The sequence below is a fragment of the Cervus canadensis genome, chromosome 7, assembly GCF_019320065.1.
Source record: "Cervus canadensis isolate Bull #8, Minnesota chromosome 7, ASM1932006v1, whole genome shotgun sequence".
Lineage (NCBI taxonomy): Eukaryota > Metazoa > Chordata > Mammalia > Artiodactyla > Cervidae > Cervus > Cervus canadensis.
The window spans coordinates 24275949-24292006 of NC_057392.1; the positions used below are offsets into that span (position 1 = coordinate 24275949).

Sequence of the window (16058 nt, forward strand, 5' to 3'; positions counted from 1 at the left end):
CTTCCATGACCAGTCTTCTCCACCCTCTCTCACCCCTCACCAACCAGCACAAAAGAAAATACAAAACTGATTTATTAGAACCAGTGCAGCACTGAAGCCATTGGCTGGATCGCTGTTTATGTCTATAATGCTTGCTGCTGAAACAGGAAGCTCTAAAAATCACTCAACCATTATTTCTCTCGGAAGCACTTTCTGACTGATAGTCTTCTGTCCCCACCAAAAAGAGCTGCTTCAACCTAAAGCGAGAGGGCTGGCAAGGAAGGGGTTTGCAGGAGCGGGATGGGAGGTGGGGGCGGTGGACAGAGTCCAGCTTCTGCCCATCAACTCTTAAATATCGTTCATACAAATAACCTCAACTTAAAAAAGCTGTCTTAACACCATCCACAATGCCTGGCACTTCATAAAATCAGCAAGAAAACCATGAAGAAATCAATTGCGAAGCTGCGTGTTCCAGGCACAAGCATTTTTCAAGAGAGCTCTCCTCCTTGGCCTTTGCCAAGACACCAAGAAGGACAGGAACTGCTGGGTGGTGGTCAGGGGGGGCTTGTGGGCAGCAACTTGCTTTGAGGAAATGTTGTTACTCTTTTATGGGCAAATGTGAAACAGAATGAGAAAACTGATCTCCAGAGGTGAACTCTGCATCAGATCATGGATACCAGCTTTCAACCTGCCATCAAAAGGCGTTATTTGCTTGGGCTGCCTGAGGCTGCACGTATCAGAGGCTGAGTCTTTTCCTATCCGTGTTTGCCCACCTGGAAGTCTGAAAACAGATTTCAGTGTGTATATTATCATTTTAAAAGGTAGATCTATAGCAATCCAAAAAAACCCAGGGGACGGGGGTGGTAACGGGAGAGGTGATTTTAATACAACCCATGTCTTTTCCTTGTATTCTCTCCAAGAGGTCTGACTGCCAACTCATTATCTTGAATGTTATCCATGAAACAACGCTGGGATTGTCAGATGAATTTTCCTCCCCCTATTACATGAGTCTGTGATAAAACAGAGAATGACTGGGATCCGATGATAATATCGTGAGTCATCCAGACCATTTCTTAGTAATAACCACTCCATAAAGACACATCTCGCTTTGTTTAGAATACCGGTACACTCTATCCTTCTCTGCGTATACCTTTCCTTCAACCAGTCTTTCACTCATCTGAAAGGCAGTCTCCCCATCCTGTTCTCCAAATATAGTCAAATACCTTAAGAATGAAAATGCCTTCAGTAACAAACATTACACAAATGTACAATCACCCTGATTGTGGCAGGGTAAATATTATGTCTGGGAAGTCGTCCACAGCAAGAACGTGAGGAAGGAATTTCATTTTATAAAAGGGTTGAGAAGGGTACTATTTGGAAAGTGGGCAAGATTAAAGTTGCCATGGAGGTCAACATAAACAGAAATTTCCACCAAGAAATTAAACCCGGTCCTAATGGACGGTGGGGGACCACGTGGCCTTGCTGGGCTGGTTGGGAATTCGAGTTGCAGGTTTGTAGCCAGGTGGCCAGGCAGTCACTAGAGAGGAGGTTGCCCCTTTAATGACAAAATAAGCCCTTCTCCTTTGCAACGGACCATCTGTGTGTATACCTGCTGGCATCTTAAAGGTCTGGACCAGCAGTTTGAATAGGATCTCCTTTCCTAATTATGCAAACTAGGCCCTGGATACAATAAAAGCAGGTGTAACCAAAACAGCACAGGGTGCAAGAAGAATGTCTAATTCATGTGTTCATTTATTTCCTCATTATCTATAATGTGCAGCACCATGCTAGGCTGGCCCTCCACGGTCGAGGTAAAGTTCCAGATTCACAGATTCTTGCCTTGGGGGAGAGCGGGTCCATGAGATCCCCAGAAGCTCCATAAAGGAGCTTCAGCAGCCCTGAAACTGCAACTGTACAAGAAACTGGGTGTGTAAGTGCATACATGCATTTTTTTCCACCCTGGGGAGAAGGCTTTCAAGGATTTTCAAAATGATTCCTGATGTGCCGAAAATTAAAAATCTCAGTCTTAGAAAAATCAGAAGGAAATCTGCAGTGGATTCTCTTCCCCCATTTACGATACGATAGATAATATGGTCTGGTAGATTTCTTCTTTGGTTCTAAAATGAATTAACTAAGGCCCTATTCCCTGATAGATCGATTCCTTTCCAACTGATTAAGTACTCCAACAGGGGCGGAAGCACTCATGGATTTCATTGCTAAAATTTCTCCAACGTCTCTCGACTGCAGCCATTGATACAATTTCTTATAACTGAAAATATCCGTAGCACCCGCTTCAACGGTGGATGGAAGCTCTGTGAGCTGCCGCTAATGAACGTCACCAAAGAAGAGTTCCCCCTGATCCTGAACTTGGATTTTTCTGGAGGTAAGGGATAGTCCCCAGGACATGTGTTTAGGTGTGAATGGTTCTGAATAACAACCCCCTCTCATGGGATCTGCTATCTCGCCTTCCATTGTAAAGGAATGGTGGATCTATATGGTGATACTGAATCAAAGGGAGAAAATTCCCAGGGTGAGATAGCCCTGAAGGAGAGATTTAAGTTGTCAGGGACAGAAAAGAAAGGAAGGAGGAAGGCCCAGACTGCTGCAGCCTTCACCAGTATTTTTTAGGGGCCAGTGTTGTCAGCAAGGCCTTCAAAGCCGGATGGGCAGGTTTTCCCAGTTGCAGGCTGAACCCGAGGTTAGGAACCGCGATCCTGGACATGAGCCAGCGCCCAGGCAGATTGGTTTTGTGGAACAGAGAAAAACCCTTCCACGTTCCACCTCTGACAATTTCTAGGAGCTTTTACAATCCCGAGGGACTGAAGGCTGAGAAGAGAAAAGGGAGTTTCTTTTTCTATCCTTTATTTAGAATGGAGTATCAGGCCACTTTGAGAAAACTCATCAGACCACTGGCTTTGGACAGAATGGGAAACTGGCATTGAAACGTTCAGATGAGCCAGCAGCCAGGACCTTCCCGGCCCCAGTGTGCTGGTGTTGATGCCAGTGTCGTATTTTCAGACACATTTTCAAAACCAGAAAACGAAATAGGGGATAGTCTTAAGATCACTTAATAAAACATTATGAAACTTTTAAAAGGACGAGATTCCGCAAGGGAGATTAAGGCTAATTGTTAAAATGAGGGAAAGTCATCTGCTCCCTTCATAATGAGAAGCAAATTGCAAAAAACGAAAAAGAAAAAACCTGGCAGGCGCTGATGTTGACACTCAAGACTTGAAAGAGTAAAATAAAGTTGTATTTTACGACTATGGAGAGAAATTATCAGTCAGAGTCAAACTGGGCCTTTTGACAGCTCATTTTGTCTCGCAGTACTTAACCAAAAAAAAAAAAAAACACTCAAGACCAACAATATACACGGTAACTAATTGGGTACAACATTTATTTTGGGGTTCCTCTGTTTTGGATTGCTTATTAGCACACATGGGAAGCAGAGCCTGGTCAAAACAGATACTGTTCATGTTTGCAGCATTTCAATTAAGTGTCTCATTCCACACCATCAGAAGACAGCCCAGCCTTGGTTGCAGCTATTCCACTCTGCAGACGCAAAGGCATCCTGGCACTAATCAGGCACCCAAACGCAAACAATCCACACCTTGGGGAAACAGTTCACTGTTCCCCAAGTCAACACAAGCACCTCTTAGTCACCCACTCAAAACAGACACGGCCAGTGAGGGATGAGAAACGCCAGCACAGAAAGCAGGCTGTTTTCAGCATGTCCTTCTTTATCATCACCAACCTCTTGGCCCTTGCCTTGCTGGAAGGCCACTTACTGCGTTTCTTAGGGGAAACTGTCATGGACCACTAAAGAGTTCCCAGAACTTCCGTAACCAAAACTCGACCCATAGACCTACACAGATGCACACGTCGACCCATAGACCTACACAGATGCACACGATGTAATACCACTTCCTCTGGAAACACAACCCAGTGATCCTCAGCTATGGCTTCTTAGGAACAGAAATCCATAGGAACTGAACTGAGATGGTTACTGGACCAGACGGTCGGGCCTTTGTTTTTTACTGGCTTCTCACCTACTCTGCCAGCTACTCATCTGAAACCTCCGAGATGTTTTCTAAACATGTGTCTCTGAATCACAATGGGAATTCCATTTACTGAAAGGTGAGGACTTTTAATATAACAAGTGAACCCATAGACTAACTTGTGCCTTTATACCTTATAACATCATTCATGCTTTCAATAAGTGGATGTAATTTTCTTGGCCTTAGCCTACTATTAACATAGTGCTATAAAGAAACATTTTCAACCATGTTATAAGTTTAAAAATTTTTTCTCCACCTATGATTCTGTTTTGAAAATTCCCCAGACAGCTAGGATAATACAAACACAACAGCCAAAGAAAGCAACTTGCCTTTACTCCCTTTCCTCTCTGACTAATCAAATTCCCCAAGAACACAGATTTTCAAATGCCTTTATAAAGACTAATGATTACTCTTCTGTTAATGTCTGTTGGTTGTACTTCTACTTTTTTTCAATACGAGTCATCTCCTGTTATTTAGGTATTTTCTATGTCATTTTTTATCATACTCAAAATAACTTTTATTCATAAGCTTATTCAACACTGCGTCACAAAAATGTGATTTTCAAAACAAACTATCTTACCTCCTTCAAGTAAACAAATAGTACTTACTGCTATTTATAAAACAGGACCAAGATTCTTACAATATAAAGAAAACACAATATTTGAAAATGATTGGAAACCAGAGGAGATTGCAACAAGCCAAGATTTCGCTTTCTGGTTGAATACTTTGATAACATGTATGGAGAAAGAAAACTACACATAGAAACGCATTGATATAGCAATTTCTTGGGAGAGTTCAATCTTTGGTATTATTAGTACCTAAAATATTAACTGGGCCCAGTCCCTCCCTACAAACAATAATAAGCCATCCAAATTATATATAGGAAAGTCACGTTATCGAATCAGAAGTTACTAACACTATTTCTTCATATTTCACCATAAAAAGTGCTTCCTTGAAACATACTGCAAAAATCATCTACTATATAACCCTTAAAATTACTAGAAGTGATCATTTGAAACTCAGTCACTTATAGCACATGGACCAGAAGTTAAAGGCTTCCAGTAAAGAAATTTCTGAAAATCATCAAAGAGTTGCCTAAGACAACCTCAGTCATATAATCTTAGCTTCCATGATGGTACGTTTAATATTTTTATATTTTAGTAAAGATCTGAGAGGTTTTCTTGGAGTTTGAGATTCATGTCTTATCTGCTTCAAATCAGTCTTAAACCAATTCAATAACAGAAAGCAATAATGTAAAGCCAGATTCTGTTAGAAACATTAAATATTAAACAACAAGGTTGATGTAGCAACAATAATGGGAAGAAATGACTATGCTTCTAGGGAATCCCATCACAGAAACTTCTAGATGTTTTGAAATCTGGGTTTGTTGCCATGTAAATACTGGGTGTTTCAAGTTCAGTTCTGACAGATACATACCTCTTCCACTCCGGCCGACAAACCTGAGGTCATTGAATCTCGCAACTTGATTTTTCATGGCCGCGGTTGCATTTCTCAGTTCGGCTGAGTAGTTTTCATCATTGCCTGCCATCACGGTCACCAGAGTGCCATCCGGAACATCCCCCAGAGCCACCACCTAAACACCCATCAAGGGACAAACACAGATATCAGGCATGTTAGAAACTTTGACGTCATTTGTGTAACTGTTCTAAAACTGAATGGATATTGTGATGCTTTTTAGTTTGCAAAGGAATAGCAAACTAAATCATAACTTATACCATAAATTAAAACAACAGAAAAGCTATTAATGGGAAGATTTACTTTAAATTCCACTATGTAAAATTATGGGCTCCCTTTGTGGCTCAGACGGTAAAGAATCTGCCTGCAATGCAGGAGACCCAGGTTTGATCCCCGAGTGGGGAAGATCCCATGGAGAAGGGAATGGCAACCCACTCCAGTATTCTTGCCTGCAGGATTCCACAGACAGAGGAGCCTGGCGGACTACAGTCTATGGGGTCGCAAAGAGTTGGACACAACTGCGTGACTAAGTACACATGCGTGCACACACACACGTGTAAAATTATAGATATTTAAATCATAAAACATTCACCTAATAAAGCCACATATAAGGTCACACGACACGGCTGGAATAAGGCTCACTATAGCAAGGGACTTGAAAAGCTATGGCTTCTCATGAATACAATCATCTCTTCTTAATTCTTCATATTTGAAAAACACAATGTCTTGTTTTTTTGTAAGTTTATAGCCTAACCCATTTTTCATTTGTCCAGACCTCCACCAATAGGCCTAAGAGGGTTGATTTTGCCTTTGAGGTGTTTAAACTTCTGCTAAAATGAAATCTGATTGCTACCACTGAATTGCTGACTATTCGTGAATGACTTACGCTCTCCCTTCACAATTAGTTCATCCTTATTGTCCCTACTTGATTCTATGATCTTGCTTTTCATTAGCACTGAATTGCGGTATGCAAGAGAAAAAAATCAGAAACATACCCTTGGCTTAATACTAACGACAAAATCATTAGACCTGAGAGAAGAGGGGTGCTCACTTTGATGTGCTGCTCTGATTTCAGAGCAAAATTTCAACACATTTTTATTCTGTGAGTCCCAGAGATGTCTTAACGTGGACCTGATAGATGACTGAGATTTTTTCCAAACCCAGATGGTGAAGAAGAATTCCTTCAGTGTATCTGAATGGAAATGGATTTCCTATCAGGACTATTAAAGTAAACTAGTAAGTAAATATTTTGACACTTAGGTGATTTTTTAAAAAGCGGGAATTCTAAGGCAAGACGCATGGCCAACGATGCTTCATGTAGGAGTGTCCATTTCTTGGTCATCATTTGATCCTTCTAAAAACTATTTTCTTGGTCAAAACTATTTCCACTGTTTGGATTTTTTAAAGTGGTCGTAGAATTTCAAATCAAAACAAGTTCTACTCATGATCACCATCTCCTATCACTTGCAATACCCCTGATTGGTATTTTCTCAGTCACTAGTGAAATGTGTGCTCATCATTCCAATTTTATAATCATTTTGGGGGTTTATTTTATATTTTTTAAACTTATTACAATAAATTTATAACAAAAATAAAGTATTCCATAACCCAATGTCCATAAACTGATAATGGACTTTAAAACTGTGATAGATGCATACAATTGATATTATCTCATCACAAAAGGGAATAAAGTTCTGATACATGCTACAACACAGATAAACCTTTGAAACAGTATATTAAGTGAAAGAAGCCATTCACAAGAGGTTCACACATTGTATGATTCCATTTATATGAATAATCTAAAATATGCACATCCACAGAGATAGAAAATAGATGACTGGTTGTCAGGGGCTGAGGGAGGGAGGAATTAGGAGTAATTGCTCATGGGTATAGGGTTTTATTTTTGAGTTGTGTTAATAAAGCATTCCACAGTGGTTATTCCTCCTCCTGTTTTCCACTTCCCTATTTTAACCTAATATTTGATACATAATTTTTGCAGGGGTAACACCTATTTTTCAGTCTTATTTTTCTGTCTGCATATAAGGCTGCCATGGCCCCCTTGTATGATAGAAAAGCCATGTTTCTCTAAATTCTCATCTTCATTGCCTGCTTAGTCATCACCCTTTCTCGTGTCATCTAGTTGACCATTTATTCCTTTCATTTCCTAGGGTGCTTCAGCTGTTGGAATCTAAGGACTATGACGGGGAAATTGAACCAACTCACTATAAGAGGTAGTCATCCTTCCGACCCCAGGACTGTACCAGGAGACTCAATTCTTATAGCAATAGGCAGGCATGTTCCTCACCTATTTATCCAACTTGCACTCTTATCTTTCTTTCCAGTCCTTTCCATCCAAATGTTGGACGTGTTTTCTATAAAGGAAATTTAAAAGCACAGCTATTTCTTCCCCAAGTACCCTCTAATTAGGTAGTTAGAGCCCATTATAAGTATGTTTGTTGCTCTTAAATTAAGAGCAGTAATATGACAATTCCCCTTTGTTTCAAAACCATTATTGAAATAAATCTCCTTGATCAGTTATGTAGTTATTGTTATAATTTTTTCTGTTGCCATGAAATAGACTTGCTTTATTCTGCTCTTTTCAGTCTCTTAAAAATCCACCCCCAGTCTGTCCCCCACCCCCAACTGTTTTCACTTCCCTCTGTAAAATTAGCTCACAATGTTGAAATGTCCTCCTTGAAAACATATTTTTACTTCCTCATCCCCATCTCCCTGTGATGACCTGGCGTCTCTGTTTTAATTCCACATTCAGTAAGTAAGTATACAGGGACCGGATCAACTGCATGGTTTTCAAACTGAATAACTCGTTGGTTAAAGAGCTTAAAATAAATAAATCTTGTTTTATAATTACCAAAATGTATTCTAAATCACCTTCCTCCCACTGGCCCCTCTCACAGTGCTCCATGTCTGTGCCTCACTCATCTTTTCAAAACGATCCTCATCAGTAATGTGGCAAATTCATGAGGCAGTCACCAAACAGAAATAGAGAGTAAAATCATCACGGTGGCTAAACAAGAAAAAGTTGTTGATGCTGAAATTTAAGACTAAAGAAATTAGGAGTTTAACTCCCTTTCCCATTTTTCAAACTGAAGCAGGAGTCCAAGATATTTCGGGGCTCAAAGATCATTTACTTGGCCTTTTATAGATTTTTCTTGGTGAGGAGGGAAAGAATTAAATCCAGGAAAATTACATTAATAAAGAATATCATCTAATTGTTAGCAAGCATTCTTAGGCTAGAAAAATATTTTTAACTTAAAAACTAACATTTCTGTTAATTTGATATAGATTTTATCACTGATAGGCAATATGCAGAGAATTTTTTTAAAAAATCTAACTTCAAACAGAATAAAAGAAACAACTGGAATGAAAAGCTATAAACAATAGGTAAGGAAACACAAACGTTTACATTTTAACACAGACCAAACAGACAAGAAGAGACTTGCTGGCCAAAGGCTATCTCATTTTTTTTTTTTTTTAACTTCTCTGTTTTTAAAGTATCAGGAAGTTGGGCAAAATATCAAGCCTCTTCTATATTACAGAACCTCCCCACACTGCTCTTGGTCAGCCTGTTCACGGCTGAAACTGGCATTTTAAACCAGCTCTAGTTAGGCTGAAATTATAGTCACAATTCATTTATTTCAAATTCCTTAAATTTCCAGTATTTTAAAGAAAGCTGTGGGGTGGAACTTAGCATTCAGCTGAGATGACATTTACTGCATAGCTAGGAGATCATGATCTCACCGACAGAAACGTTACTTCTTTCTTTCTTATGAAAAGAATATTACTATCAGCGGCCAAGGCCTCTCAACTTGCTGAAGGCATGTTTATGCCTTCGGACTCTGGTGTACCAGGGCCTAAATAAACTTTAATATTACAGTCTTACAAAACATATCCTAAGTCATCCAAACAGCTTTTTGACTGCTTTGATAACTAATAAGTAACAGGTAGCAAATTTAAGACTTTTCTCTGTGGTAAAATAGGGATCTCTCCTAGGCTAAAAAATAAAGGCAATTTCACCAGAGACACAGGGGCGTTGAGGATATTTTAGGGCCCAGGATAAGCAATTAGGATGGTTTTCATCTATTTTAAGGAAAACGCACACCTTTAAATCTCCTTTTAGTTTCAAAGATTAAAGCAGAGGATTTACACATATTCAGAAGATGCCTAAAGAATCATTTCAGTGCTCCTTCTCATCAATACCGGAAGACTTTATCATGGTTTTACATTTTCTCCTCCTTAGTATGAGGGATCTTAGTAATTCTTTAGTGCTTACCTTCTTAAAGAGGTTGTCTGGGGCTTACGTAAAATCCAAATTCTAAAGTAGTAATTTCTATAGAAAGTGCTTGGGAGGCAGGTAGTGCAAGATGAATACAGAGTGGAGTCAGGGGCACAAAAGTTTAGCTTGCTTTATTCCTAATCTTTGTGCTTGTTCCCTCACTGGTAGTTTTGCCTGCTCCTTCCGTTAGGCGGTGAGCAGGTCTCCTTTAGAAAGAGGTCCCTCTTCCTGGGGACTGGAATGGCGACAGATTGTTCACCAAGCGGTCTGATTCCTCTACCGTCCTTTCCAAAGTTCTCAAGACCCACTTGAACTTTTTTCAAGAGGTTTGTACCTTGATCTTGAACCTAGAAACTATCACTCAGTAAAACAGATCTTTTTAAAACAGTGAATTGTCAAAAGTCATTTTAAAAAGGAAACCCCTAGGGTTTTTAAGATTTCTGCTAAAGGGAATTCCCTGATGGCTCAGGAAAGCAACTTATGTGATTTTTTTTTCTTTTTTTCCATTCTTTTAGAAGGAAATACTTTCATTGGGTGGCTTGAGAAATGACCTGGCTCTAACTCCTTCAGATTCTTTCTTAATCAGTTAGTATTTGGGGTGTGGGTTCCCTAGCCGAGGAGGAGAGAGGCAGAGGAGACTATGAGTTAGCCCAAAGGAAGCCACAGATCTCTGAGAACCCACACTCCCTTGGTGTGTCCAGGGCACCTGGTTTAAAGGACCCTCGGGTTGATTATCAGCCTGTCTCCTCCCCTCTGCACTTATCTGCAAGTGACCCAGGGCCCATCCCTGTCAGAGCCGAGGAGGTCTGCCTGCTGAGTCTGTTTATATACAGGGATTAGAGTGATTTAAAATTGAAATGGGCTCCAAACCCAAATCTACAGAGGTGGAGGAAGAGACAGGAAAGAGTCCAGCAGCTGCTCAGACTCATCCTCCTTTCTATCCTCCTCAAAAACTCTTCTTTCAGATAATTGAAGCAATTCTATACAGGCAGCCAACTGCACTTTTTGTTTGTTTTAAAAACTATAATCTAAGTTTGGAAGGTGTCTAAAGCTTAAAAAAAAAGAACTCCGATAGTTAACTTGTATTTTAAAAAGTGAACATTTATTCATTGTAACTAGTTAAAAATCCATCCCAGGCTTGGAACCATAAAAAACTTTAATCTCCCCTTAAAGAGGACAATTATGTAGCCAGATTAAAAAAATAACAAAAAAAAGAGTAGCTGATCTTTATAGCTTCCACCCCCCACCCCTTGCCTGCCTTAGCCCCTTTAAAAGAACAGGAAATGACAGCACTGATTGTATTAAAAAAGCTGCCCCTTCTTCAACCCACCCAAGACAGAAGAACTGAATCCCTACCGCCGAAATGAAACGTCTTCTGTTTGCTGCCAGGGGTGGTGGGACGGTTGTTTAAAAACGCCCGGGGTTGTTTATATAGCCCCTTTGAAGGCCAAGGTTTTTCAAAACAGCTGAAAGCTAGCGCAAGATGAGGGGTGAAAAGTGAACGCGGACCTCTGAAGTTAAAAGGCTGAAGTTTCCCGGTCCACGTCGCCGCCCCCCTCCCCTCAAACAGCAAAGCAGGCGGATGAGACCCCCAGGCTCACGGCAGCCCGCCTTGCCTCCTTTCGCTGACCCGGGGCTTCAAGCTAGGAGAGCCGGCGATAACGTTCAGGAGGGTTCCCGGAAAAGAAACAGGATTCGCTACTTGCGGCTTCTGGCAGGAATAGGCTAGAAGCTCAAAACAAAACAAACAAACAAAAAAAACACTCCTCCGAAAACTTTTGCAAGCTTAACAGAGTCTGCCGTGGACTTTGAACTTGCTAATTCCTACAGTGCTGTTAAAGAGGGGGTGGATGTGGGGAAAAGCCCAGAGAGTTTTCCTGGTCTAGTTTCTTCTCCTGGACCCAAAGGTATATCAGAGTATCTCGATTTTATTTCCTGAAGCCTTCTTCAGAAGGGCTTGGTTGTCAAGTACGGAGCAGACAGACTGGGTTCCGGCCGGGTTATAACTTTTCCTACTTTGGATCAAAGCGAAGGACCGCTGCCCGGGGAGGAGGTCCCGCCGGCTCCGTGGACTTCTTTGGGGTGGGGGGCACCCTGATTTTTTTCAACCATCCCCCGGAGGCCGCGGCGGCCGACTGAGGAGGGCCCCTCCACCTCCGCCCCCCCCACCCCGGCCCGGACCCACCAAGGGTCGCCACGGCAACACAGCATCCCCCTTGTGCGGAGCGCAGAGGGATGGACCACGGGCCTCCGCGCCGGCCCCTTTCTAGAAGCCGGCCCCGCCTGCCTGGCCGCGGCCCTCCCCGACCGCCCCGGCGATCGACCGGCCTCTGCGTGTCCTCCCGCCACCCGCTCCGGCCCGAGTTACCTTGAAAGCGATGGGCAGGGTCTTGTTGCAGCGCCAGTGCGTGGGCAGCACGGAGCAGAGGAAGTTGGGGCTGTCGGTGCGAACCAGCTCGCCCGGGTGGTCGGCCAGCACCTCCACCATGCTGCGGTCGCCGCTCCTCAGCTTGCCGGCCAGGGCGGCGCCGGCGTCCGGGGCGCCCAGCGGCAGCGCCTCGCTCATCTTGCCCGGGCTCAGCGCGGTGGAAGGCGGCGTGAAGCGGCGGCTCGTGCTGGCATCTACGGGGATACGCATCACAACAAGCCGATTGAGTTAGGACCCTGCAAACAGCTCCTACCAGACGGCGACAGGAGCGCGGATCTTCAGCAAGCAGCTCCCGGGAGACCAACATACAAGATCAGGGGCCTTTATTGATGCAAGGTGGCTGGGGGAGAGGGGGAGACTAAGTTACGAACAGTCCAGGAAGGCGGAAAAAGTTCTAGTTCTGACGATCGGCCTCAGCTCAGACCCGGGCACCGACCGCTTAGTGCTTTAAAAAGTGGGCGACCAGAATCCAAAGTCAAGTGCCAAGGGACCCTATCTTCTTCCGAGTCTTGCTTTGAGAGTTTGAAGTTTCAGTCTTTGGCTGTTACAGAAGTTCCCGGAGGCAAAATTTCCCATACACTTCCTAAACTATTTATGCGGAGAGCAGAAGGACCAGCAAATACGGGATTTGGAAGTTCCAGTAGTTAATTGCCTGTCAGTTCTTTTTTTTCCCCCAGGTGAGTTTTGTCTAAAGTCCAAACACAAGAGAAAATACACGAGTGTCTTCAAATACGGCGCCACTTTTTATTCATGCAAAACTGGCTTCGGTCCTCAAAAGCGAGAGCTGAGACTTCCAAAAGGTCCTGCTTCTAATGTATGTGCACATATATATAAACATATACATATGCTCTACTTCATAAAATATTTACAATACAATCTGTAGAGAATTTAAACACAACAGAAACCCATTAATGTTCGCTGCAGGGTTTTGTTTTGTTTTTTTTTTTTTTCTTCTCTAAGTAGCCTTGAGAATCAGCTTCAGTAGTTGAAGGGCTGGGCGAGAAGGACTTGTCATGTTTTCAATAAATTCTGGCAAAATGCTCAGTTCAGAAAATTCAAGCTTTATCAAAGAAAAAGCTAATTAAAAAAAAAAAAGTCCAAGTCGATGACACTCAGGGTTCAGCTCTCCACATCTGAGAACTCGGGTTTGGGGATGTTGGTTAAGTTTGTGGCTGATCCTGTGGTTTGGTGGGAGGTGAGCTGCAGCGGAGTCAGACGCACGCAGGCACGCACTCTTCGGAAGCCAGCCGCCGTCTACATCGACTGCGGTGAGTCAGCCCCGACTCGGGCAGTAGCGAGACGAGCTTCCTCCAACGTCGCCCCAGCGCCGGCCGGGTGAACTGCCCGGACGCGCCAATTTACCCACACTCACCGCGGAACCGCAGCAGGTGGAGCGAGCCCTGGCGAGAAAGGCTCCGCAGCGCAGATCGCAACAGACGGGGCGGCTCGAGTTACACAAGCACGCACACCCTGCCACGCACACGCGCCACTTCACCACTCGCCACGAAGCCCGGCGCACTCTCTCCCGCTGTTGTCAAAAGACACAACCGGAGAAAAGTTCACACCCAGGAAAGAAATGGAACCATCCAGCCAAGAAACCAGTTCATTCAAAAGTAGGAAAAGGCAAACAACAACAACAACAACAAAAAAGCCCCCCACACAAAAATCAAAATTGAAGTTCCAACGCGGTTCTAGGAAAAACGGCAAAGATTGACTTTTCTTCTGGCGTCCCCAGTATCCCCAGCAAGAGGTGCCTGCCGGCGCAGGGCCGGGCAGCGTGGTGCCCTGGCTGGGTCCGGCCGCGGGGCGCTCGTCCCGCCTGCGCCCGCTGGCTCTATGAATGAGAGTGCCTGGAAATGAACGTGCTTTTACTGTAAGCCCGGCCCGAGGAATTCCATTCCCTCAGCTCGTTTGCATAGGGGCGGCCGCCGGCCAATCACAGGCCTTTCCGGTATCAGGCAGGGCGCGGCTCGGTGCCGCGGGCTCCTGGAATTGGCCCGCGCGCCCCCGCCGCAGCCGCGCGCTACTGTACGCGGCCGGGGTGGAGAGTCCACCGCTGCTGCGGTGGCCACGCCGCGCTCCCCGCATCCACATCCCCGCACGCACGCTCGCTCGAGACCCCCATCCCGGTGCGGACGGCGGCTCTACGGCTTTGCACACCCGCGGGCTTGCGCGGCCGGCAGTCCGACCGCCCCGGGGGTCTGCCGTGAGCGGCCGCGCCAGGGGCGGCCGTGGTTCGGAGACCCAGGAGGTGGAGCAGAAGGCCGGTCGGCCTGGGGAGGACTGGGGCCGCGCGCTGAGCCCCGAATGGTCTGGGCTCAGAGATCTGCCGGAGGTCGGGCCGCGCGCTGAGCCCCGAATGGTCCGGGTTCAGAGATCTGCCGGAGGGAAGCGTCCCGCGAGTCATGGAGATAGATGAAGCGGCCGCCGCTAGGCTCCCGAGACCCGGGGGCCGGACGGCCCTGGCGGCCCCAAGGCCTCCGCTTTCCCGGCGTGGATGGGATTCGGCCGCGAGGGGGCCGGGAAGGGCCGAGGGCCCAGCCCGGGGAGCCGCTCGGCGCCGGTTGGCAGCCGCGGCAAAGTGACGCTGATTCATTTACTGAGGCCAGACGGTGGTCGGTCTCCACGACCTGCTTTTTGTGTGTTTTCTCTCTGGGTTTGTTTTCTTGGTGTTTTTTGGTGCGTCTTGACGCGGCGCGCCTCGCTCAGGTGGGGTTGAACTTAGCGGCCAGCGAAGGAGTTCGGTAGTTCAGAAAAGACCCCCAAAGAACAAGCGACTGGAAGGAAAGTGGAAAGCCTCCGGGCGGAGTTCCGCCGCAGGGCCCAGGTCGTTCGCGCCCCGCACCCACCTCCGGCTCCCCGGAAACGGCCCCCCGGCTCCGCTCCCCGCCCCCGCGCGGGCGCGCGCCAGCCGCCCCGGGAGCTGAAGCCACCCCGGCTCTGCGCGCGGGCGGGAACATTCCCCCCGCTCCCGTCCCCGCGGCGCCGCGGGCATTTTCGCGGAGCTTAGAGGGGCCCCGCCCCCCCCCCCCAACCACCCGGCCGCGGGGCTGCTCCCCCAACCTCGCGGAGCCCACCGGGTCCCTCCCTAGGGGGGAGGGCGCTCATCCACTCTCCCCCATCTCCTGGCACGGAGCCCTCCACGTCGACTCCGCCCTGGGCGGGGGTCCTTCCCCCCCCCCCCCCGGGGGGGTGAGGGACCCTCCCTTCCTACCCCCCGCCTTGGTTCCCCCTGCCGACGCGCGATTTGGGGGTGCCGGAGCGCTGCCGCTGCCGCTCCGGCCTCCCCAGGGTTCCAGCGCCAAGGGGCCTGCCAGAGGCGGGGGCCGTGACGGGCCAGCCCGCGGAGGCCTTTCCGGGCGCCGCGGCCGCTTCCCTCGCCCCAGGCCGGGAGAGGCCGGGCGGCTCGGCGCGGGCGCCAGGGGGCAGTAGGCGCCCGGCGGCCGGCCTGCGCGCCGGGGAACGCCCTCGACGGCGCGGCTGTCGCGCCGTCCTTCTGGCGGCCTTTGGGTCTCCGGTAGGAACTTCAGCTGGGGAAGAAACGAAAGGAGAAACGGCGGCCGGGTCCTGCCTGCACGGCCCCATTCCGTCTCCCGACCCCGTATCCCAGCGTCCCGGAGGGCAGCAGGGGAACCTTCGGGCAGGGGTCCCAACTGTCCCGACTCGCGCGCATCGGGGTCTTTTTCTCCCGAAATCCCTTGGCCGTCCCCTCCGTCAGCTGGTCCCAGCCGTAGGGGCTGCGGGCGTCCCGGGCGCCCTATGGCCTGGCCCCCTCCTTCAGGCCCCGAATCTCGCCTGGTGCGCCCGTCCCCTCGCTCCTCTC

The 16058-nt window shown here is 46.7% G+C and overlaps 1 protein-coding gene across 4 annotated transcripts in view; it reads right to left on the minus strand.

Annotated features, from left to right (window-relative positions):
* Positions 1-16058, minus strand: part of RUNX1 (RUNX family transcription factor 1) — a 265388-nt gene that overhangs the window by 84565 nt on the left and 164765 nt on the right. For all 4 annotated transcript variants that reach the window (XM_043474678.1, XM_043474679.1, XM_043474676.1 and 1 more), the window contains 2 exons: positions 12176-12429; positions 5475-5631 (listed from right to left, as the gene is read on the minus strand). In XM_043474678.1, the coding sequence (XP_043330613.1) occupies positions 5475-5631; positions 12176-12429 (411 nt within the window). The remainder of the gene's footprint in view (positions 1-5474; positions 5632-12175; positions 12430-16058) is intronic.